At 33.0% G+C, this 9,420-nt stretch overlaps 1 protein-coding gene across 1 annotated transcript; it reads right to left on the bottom strand.

The window, feature by feature from the left end:
• Positions 1-4,899: 4,899 nt before the first annotated feature.
• Positions 4,900-8,181, bottom strand: LOC132068682 (glycine-rich RNA-binding protein 2, mitochondrial-like). Its single transcript, XM_059462349.1, has 5 exons — positions 8,023-8,181; positions 6,563-6,705; positions 6,390-6,458; positions 5,434-5,540; positions 4,900-5,299 (listed from the first exon to the last, which is right to left on the bottom strand). Exons 2-5 carry the CDS (start codon positions 6,681-6,683, stop codon positions 5,174-5,176), a joined length of 423 nt encoding a protein of 140 aa, XP_059318332.1. The 5' UTR covers positions 6,684-6,705; positions 8,023-8,181; the 3' UTR covers positions 4,900-5,173.
• Positions 8,182-9,420: the final 1,239 nt, after the last annotated feature.

Here is a 9,420-nt window from a genome sequence, read left to right as displayed (position 1 = left end):
TTAATTCTACAAAAATAAAAATCTTTCTGAAATTAGAATATTTACAACAATATACGCAGTGTAATCTCACAAGTGGGTTTTGGAGAGGATAGTGTGTATGCAGACCTTACCCCTGTCTTCAGTGGCGGAGCCAGAATATTCACTAGGGGGTTCAAAATATGAAAAAATAAACACACGAAGAAGCCAAAGGGAGTTCAACGTCTACTATATATACATAAAAAATAATTTTAACCATATATAAATAATGTAATTTTCCGTCGAAGAGGGTTCGGATAAACCCCCTTGGCCCTTCCTCCCTCCGCCCTGCCTACCTTGGGAGGTAGATAGGTTGTTTCCCATAGAAGACCCTCGGTGCAAGGAAAGCATATTAAAACAGTACGGATTAGAATATTCAATAACAATAAAAATAGTAAAAGCTATATATATACACACACATGATAATTTTTTAGGAAAATGGAGTCCTCAAAAAGTTAGGGCCCCAAATTATTGCTTTACTGGCCTTATGGTCGAATCGGCCCTGACATAAACATTATGGTCGAATCGGCCCTGACATAAACATGTTTGTGGAGAAGCTAATCAAATTGTTGATTTTCTACAACTGATCTTTCTAGCCGTTTGGCCATGAATAAAATTTGGTATATTTTGGAAATTGTTTCAAATAAGTCTTTGTCTATCAAGTGGCCGTATAAATTTTATTTCAAATTTAAAATATAAAATTTGAAGTTTGAAAACAGGTTTTAAGAGTTTCACTTATAAAACTTCAATTCTGTTTTATTATCCTAACACAACTTCCAAATATCTTTTTTCAACTTACCTTCAAATACTAATATATATTTTTTTAAATCTCAACCAAATAATATCCAAACGCCTTAAATTCACTTGTTTTTTAAGCAAAGCTACCTTTGCTGATACAAGAGGTTTTTTACGATTATTTTAGGGGTGAGGTGTGAAGTGAAGAGATAGTCTACGTCGCACAAATTATTAGACTAGCTAAATTTTGGGTTATTTAAATTTAAATAGTTTTTTACACGAAAAATGTTGAAAAAGAACAGGAGACAGAGAGAGACGGGGGACAGAGAGCTAAGAAAAAATAGTTTTGAACCTACCAGGTGGCTCTTCACGATCAAATTCACGAGATAAGATTTTATTTAAATTCTGAGACATAAGATATTCCTAATTGACTTTGTGTAGATAATTTTGCATTGACTTAAATCATAATATTCTGTATCCTTGTGAATATTTCTTGTAAACATATTTGTCATTGTACCATACCTACTGATTCCAACCCCCCCCCCCCCCCACACACACACACCCACACCCCCTACCCCCCACCAGTTTTTTATTTTACAAAAAATTACTATCCGCTAACTTAAAATAAATAAATTAAAAAATCTGCATCATAACAAGTCAAAGAATTACTTAATAAGATTTGTGTTGGACAGTTATCAATTGAAATTAGAAATATTCACGTTCAATTTAATTGGGATACGGACTACCATACAAAAGAAGGTATTTTTATTATCTAAGCCGAAAATGGTAGAGGAACTTCTATGGATAAAGCCGTTGGCGAGTACCAATTTTCCTTGCGACTTGCAAGCAGAAGATCTTGTATTTTTAAATTGTTGTAGAAATGAAAGCAAGAGAAATGTTGGGAAGAGACGATTTTTAGGTCAACAATACAAGGAATGGATGTTTTTTTTATTCTTTAAGAGGAATAATAAGCTTAGCTTAAACTATGTAGAAATAGTGAGATTTCATGTCACGATCCAAAATAAAACTCGATTGACGAACTCATTGCCCGTTGAACAAACCCCCTAACCAACAATAATAATTATGCCTCAGTCCCAAACAAATTGAGATCGATGATATAAGTTCCATCTTCTTTGTTTAAACTGATTTCATATTATCATCGTACTAAATAAAATTAAAAATTGCATAAGTGAGGAAGGAACCATGGTACCCGGAACAGCACGTGAAGCAAGAAGCTTTTGGGGTGAGAGGCGGATGAAAGAAAAGGGAAAAAAATATTTTGTAAGTATTTGTATATAAATTAAACTTAGATGTTTTGATTAAACATTTAGGGGTCGTTTGGTGCATGGTATAAGCTGAGATATCCCAGCACTAATTTTTTGTACCATGTTTGGTAGAAGGTATAAATTTATATCTTATACCAAACAAGGTATAAAATGCATCCCAACTTAAAAGATAGGATATCCCTTCTTATCTCACTTATCCTGAGATTATTTTATACCATCTTTTAGATGGTATAAAATAATCCCAAGAGATGGGATAAATTAATCCCGAAATTATAATTCCGAGATAATTTTGGCTACCTACAAAACGACCCCTTAAAATACCGGTTAAACTCTAAATACTAGGCCAAAAATTGGTCAACCCATGCTATTTCCACAGCTAATTAGACCATATCCGTTAGGGCAAAAATGAAGGGATTACTACATAGCATAACTAATATTACTACATATTTATATTTAGTAGCTATAGTTTAAAATAATTACATCCCATAGTAAATAATAATATGTTAAATACAACTTATAGCAATATATATATATATACAAAATAAAATACCTATCAATCACATTATTCACCTAATCAATCCTCTCATCTCTCTCTCTTCCATCTTCTCCCATACTCCGTCGCCCCCACCACCAAAAAAGGAGCTTCGGCGAAACCGTCTCCGAACCTCTCCGACGTCTTCTTCTCAGGCCGACGGAGCAACCTTCTTCTCTTTTTCCTTTTTCCGGCGTCTTCTTCACCTTTGATCGGAAAATGCATTATTTTCAAAGAATTTTCGGATACGATCGGGATTTTCGGATCCGAAGGTGGCGGTGATGATGACGGAAAAAGAGGCCGATTTAGGAGAAGAAGGTGTACACGATTTGTAAAATTTTTTTCCGGATCCGTGTGTAATATTTTTCAAAAGTTTTTTTTTCCCGTATACGTATACGCACACCGTTTACAATTTTTCACGTTTTTGAAGAAATATGTTGTATACAAATGAATAGAGTTTTACACCTATATACAAATGAATACAATCAATTTTATTTTTGTATTCAATATTTGAGTGTATTCGTTATTTTTTTTTGGTTAATTTTTTAGCTTGTATTCATTTATTGTTTTGTATTACAATTTTTTTTTGAGTGTTTTTTGTTAATTTTTAGTGTATCTAGAAATTTTTTACCAATTTGTATTCATGAATACAAATTATGAATACGAGCGTGTCATTTTTTTGAATACGGAAAACGTAGCTACGCAATGTAAATATTGAAACTAATGTGGCAATTTTTAAACCCCAAAGTGTCTCTCGTAAAAATTCAAAAAAAAAAGAAATTTGACAAGGCTATCGTGCAAAAATTAGTCTATTTGGGCAAAAGTTAGAGCTTGTTTCCAACTAAGTAAAAAAAAAAAAAAAAAAAAAAAAAAATGTTTATTGTAAGAAGTATTTTTTATCGATTTTGCCTATAGAGTAGGTTGTATTTGAAGGAAAACTCTACAATAAGATTTGTTCAACCGATTTAAAAGGCAAAACCATAACTCCAATTTACCGTCGGTTTAAATGTCTAAAAATCAAACATCAAATAATAACCACCGGTTTGGTTATTTATTTTCGGTTTGGTTCAAAAAAGTCGATCAAACAAATCTTCTCTCTCTACATTCTTCAAATTTCTTATGAAGCACTTTTTCCTACAAAAAATAACTTTAGAATATTGAGGGAAATACATTGGCAATGTAAAAAAAAAAAGAGATAGTAGGATTTTTACTTTTTACCCTTATGCATACGACTTATTAGTACAGACTGAGGCTTGTTTGTTGGACTTGGGCAACTAGTTTTAAGACATGGGCCTTAAAAATAAGTAGACCAAAATTAAATTAATAATTAAAAGGTATAAAATATCTTTAATTATTTATGAAAAGTTAATATTATACATATAAATAATTATAAATTTTATGTATATAATTATCCATTTGTTCGGTATTTATTCGGTTATTTTTTACTATAGATGCTAACCAAACCAAATACTATGTATTTGCAATTTAAAAAACCAAATAAACCAAACCACAGAAGACTTTGATTAATCTTTGGAAAAATTTTCGGTGGGTTTTAACCAAAAACTTGCACAAAAAGACGTTTTAAAATAGAGTAAAATCATCGAAGCCATCACCACCATTTTTTTTTTGATTGAGATTTTATTTTTTTCCATGCACACTTTGAAAAGCTTATAGTTAACGGTAAAGACAAAAATTAAAAACTACCAATTTGAGGGGAAAAAATTAATGAGCGTGCCTTTGAAGGGTAATCGTGCAAATGACCCGCAACTGATCAGCTAATGTGCATACAAAACTCGGTCTCTCGACTCAGCTAATTGATAATTTAACAAACCTATCGTGCAATGTCTGGTTAATGTCAAGATTTAGAGCTTGTTTAACCAAAAAAATCAAATTTTGTTTATTGTAAGAAGTATTTTTTATCGATTTTTTAGAGAGTAGCAGTACGTATTTGAACAACTAGCAATATGTATTTGACCAACCGATTTAAAAAGGCAAAAATTACTCTTTTACCGTCTTTTTTTGGTAACAATCAACATCACCTAATTTATTTATTTTTTATTTTCAAAAAAGTCGATCAAACATCTTAGCTTTCTAAAATTAACACTTTTTAACAAAAAATAACTTTAGAATTCCCAAAAACTTGGCTACTTTTAACAAAAAAACAAGTACTTTAATTCCCAAAAATTTGGCTAAACAGGCTATAAGTTCCTGAAGCATCAAAACTAGTACAGACTATTAGTTCCTGAAGCATCAAACTAGTTTTGAAGTGGGAACATCTGCATCATGTAGTGGAGATTTAAGATGAAATTTCCTATAGATGAGACTTGCATGTCTAAAATTTGCAAATTTATCAATTGCCATCCATTCTGTTGTGAGTAGTGTTCAAAGATGCTAGGCAATACACAACGTTGTATGCTTGCAATAAACAATAAATAGGAGACACAGAAGACTAGTGATAAATCTGGAAAAATTATTGGTAACTAAAAACTTGCACAAAAAGACGTTTTAAAAGATAAAATCAACGAAGCCATCACACCAGGTCCTCTACTTAGATAAGTATTACCATGCACACTTTGACAGCTTATAGTTAACGGTAAAGAGTGACTTAAAATCCATCGTTGGTTTGACCACCGCCATAGCCACCGCCAAATCCACCTTGGCCACCAAAACCACCACTTCGAGGAGCCCTCTCGGTTGCTATACTAACACGGATATTCCTTCCCTGGAGTTGCTGCAAAGACATAAAACATATCATCAGCCATACCAATAAAGTAAAGAAGTTAAGCATATAAGAACGTTTAATTGTGGAGGCTAATTAGAATTGGACACAGAACCAGTCTTTTGATAATCCTAATGATGCTTTACCTGACCGTCCATTGCTGTCATAGCCTCTTTTGCACTTTCTTCATCTTGGAAGTTCACAAATCCAAATCCCCTTGATCTGCCAGAGTCTCTGTCAACGATCACCCTTGCTGTACCAACCAAAAAAAAAAAAAACACAGTTCTCAATATACAAACATACGCACAGCCTGAGTAGCAAATAAAGAATGACGCTTCAGAGGATCAAAACTACAAGTGAAATTGCACTTTTAACAATCCTATCCCATTATATCAACCAAGAAACTGAGGTAATAACTTACCTGATGAAAAATCAAAATAAACTATATTACTGCAGGGCTCCCTGCCCTATCAGGCTATCACTAAGTTTGTGACAACTTAAAATTAATGACTATGTTGCTTGGACTCTCAAAAATGCTGATTGACTCGCATCGGATCCTCCAAAAAAACATGCACCCTCCACATTTTTGAAGAGTGCGAACAACATAGACTAATGATTAACAAATGGGGACTCCTATATATATCTCTGTGTGTGTGTGTGTGTCAAAACCCTTGTTCAAGAGCTGCTGAGAACCAATGAGATTTACATCAGTATTGAGCACTCAAAACCTATTAATTTGATACAGAAAAACCACACCAAGAAAAGCACAGGCCAGAGATTGATAGTGACAGAAAATTATAATGTGTCTGAGGAGAACAACGATGAACAAAACAGACATTGATTAATGGGAGTCAACCATTCTGCAATGCTTAGTTAGACGGAGCAACCAACACCATCATTACGTCGTAAATCATATTATGTAAAAATGGACAGACAAAGCATGATTGACCATCCTTCATAAAGTACAATGATTTGAAACCGAAGTATAATGACACCACATTATTCATGCGGACTTGCTTTTCGTCATGTATATCAAACTATGTCACCAAAGATAAGAAAAATACTGAATATAAAGCAACAGACATCTGCCTCTGGACCTTACCATCAACAACATCACCAAAGCTAGCGAAGGCATCTCTCAGTGACTGATCATCAGTTCCCCATGAAAGACCTATAAAATATATGATAACATCTCAAATATCTATGAAGTTATAAGAAAAAGTAACAGTCAGTTGCTATAGCCAATAGGGATCCAAAAGACAACTCAAAGCGTACCACCAACAAAAAGCTTTGACGACATGCAGCGGATGGCATTAAGCATTGCTGGAGTTGATGAATTTGCACTTACTGCATTGCTCTGCCTCAACAGACTACCGAGTTTGTTGTAGAAAGCCATTTGTGCAGACAAATTCAAAAATCTGCACACACACAGAGTTTAAGTCAAGGTATGCACAACCAGCTGTTGAGGTGCCACTAAATGGAAATCCAGGGAGACAAAATCATTTAAAAACTGCCTACTAAGATATCAAGAAACATGTTTTCAGATAAAATGATATCAAGCCAGTTGACTTAAAGAGAATAAGGATCATGAAATAATTCAGCAACTTCGTAAATGTCATATTATAGTAGTAAGTGCGGAAACTAGACTTCCTTTTTTTTGTTCCTGCTATGCTAGCAATAGGGAATCCTTCGAAAACCAAAACTAAGCTGTGATGTTCTATTCCCCAAAATATCTGACCTGATGTATTAATTCAAAAAATTCACCGACATTCAAACCAGATGCATCTACAAACCCTCAAAACCCCAACTTTTTATTCTACTCCTTCACTTCCAATTTATGTGAGGCACGTAAATTAAGAAAGATCCGATTTTTTTATTTTTATTTTTAAATTTGTGGTCTTAAACCCATAACATCAGAGTGGCTATAGAAGTTTAACCCCCTGTTTGGATGGTTGTTTCCCGTGGTTCATTACTGTATTGTTTTTTGTGAAAACATGTTTGTTTCCATTGTTCTTAAAATTATGTTGTATGGTGTTGTAAAACCGTTGTAATTCCGTGGTTATATAACCATGAAAAGCCCAATTTTGTAACCGGTTTTTGTGTGGTTTCGTATTCCATTTCTTTCTTTCTTCACCTTCACGTCTAGTCAAACTATATCCCATTTTGTGGGACGGAGGGAGTAATATATATAAACTAGTTTGTAACTAAGGGTTAACGGTATTTTAGTAAGCTTACATGTTATTTATACAGTACGATACAGTCAAATTAGACAATAAAAATGTTATTAAACCACAACAAATCATATAGTCTATCCAAACATTGTATTCATTAATACAGTAGACTACAATAAAATACGATACCGTACATTATGAATCCACGGGTAACGAGTTAACGACCATCCAAACAGAATATATATACACACTATCTGGAACCACAGCATCCAAAGGTCTTTTGGAAAACAAATACTATTACGAATAAGTAATTATAGCAATCATAAGCAAATCATAACATATGGGCCAGAACTTAAAAAAATAAAAGTTCTCAAATTAGGAACAGAACAAAGTTCTAAGGAGAAAGCATCCATAATTATTAAGAGTAAAAGATTCAAGAAAGATCAAGCACACAACTAGAAATACTAGATCAAGAAACTAACACAACAAAAAATGGAATAATGAAAAGGGAAAATAAAGATTTGATTTTTACATGAAAACAAGAAGAGAGATGAAAAGACATACCTAAGGAAAGGAAGTTTGAGGGTTTAAGGAAAGAGGAACAAATGTGGAGCGGCTAGGGTTTAAGCCACTTCTCAGATATATGGACAAGTGTTAATAAAAACGGTGGCTCAGATGAAAAATATCTTTGCCTTTTTATAGCCTCATGTCACTGCTTTGTGGTGTTGTACTTTTTGAGTACAGCCTAAATACATAAGTGCCCCTAAACTTGTCTGGTTATTTCATTTTGATACTTGAAGTAGGGCTATTAGCTATTGAATACCTATACTCTTTGTGAAGTGTATTTATTAGCACAATTTTGTTCACATGTCAAAGTATGTACTCCCTCTCTCCCAATTTATATGACACATTTTCCTTTTTAGTCGGTCAAAAAAGAACGACAAATTTCCTTATTTAGTAATAATTTAACTTTAAACTTTACATTTTACGCTTAGCGAGATGATATATCACCACGCAAATATCTTTGTCTTATTTTAGACCACAAGATTCAAAAGTCTTCCTTTATTTCTTAAACTCCGTGTCCAGTTAAACTACATCACATAAATTGGAACGGATGGAGTATTATTCACTCTACTTCGAGGTGTTGTACGTTTTGAGGAAGCTAAACTTATCCGATTCTTTCATTTTGATACCTAAATTTAGGCTAATAGCTACTCTCTCCGTCCATTTTTACTTGTTCAGTATGCTAAAAATAAATGTCCAGTTGTATTTGTTTAGTTTTGAAAACTAAGATATAATTTACCATTTTGTACCTATTTTACCTTTATTATTAATTGATGGACTGAAATTTCAAGAAATTATTAGTGGTTGCACAACTTTTAAAGTGTATTTGATTGATTATAACTATTTAGATGATTTATAATAATTATGGGTGATAAAATAAAATTGTTATTTTATTTATTGCTCCTTAAGGGTATGTAAAAATTGGAATGAGAGAGTAATGATGAATATCTAAACTATTTAAGAAGTGTATTCATAAGACATGTTTTGTTGACATGTCAAAGCTTATATTTTCCACTTTTTTGTGTTAGGTTTGCCCTGAATTTTCTACTTTATTTGAATTACACCATAATTGTGTTTTATTTCAAAAAGAATTTTGTCAGGCCCTGAACCATGGTCTGGGCTTAACACGGCACTCGATGCCTGACTACATGTGACCGAGCGAACCACATAACTTACTGAATCAACATTGGGCATAAACATGAGCGGAATATAACATGAAACATGATGAGCCTTAAAAACATTAGAAGTTATAATATTTAATAAAATACTTGTATAAAACGTGAATGCGGAAATATCGTAAACTAAGCCAAAGATGGCTACGCAACTCTAAGTATCTGACATAACTGACTGACTAATTTATGAAACCTCTATCATGAATCTGAACTGTAAAACATTGTC

This window comes from Lycium ferocissimum, chromosome 8 (assembly GCF_029784015.1).
Source record: "Lycium ferocissimum isolate CSIRO_LF1 chromosome 8, AGI_CSIRO_Lferr_CH_V1, whole genome shotgun sequence".
In the NCBI taxonomy this organism is placed as follows: Eukaryota; Viridiplantae; Streptophyta; class Magnoliopsida; order Solanales; family Solanaceae; genus Lycium; species Lycium ferocissimum.
Note: the sequence above shows the minus strand (reverse complement) of the source record. Positions and strands in the feature narration are given on the sequence as shown.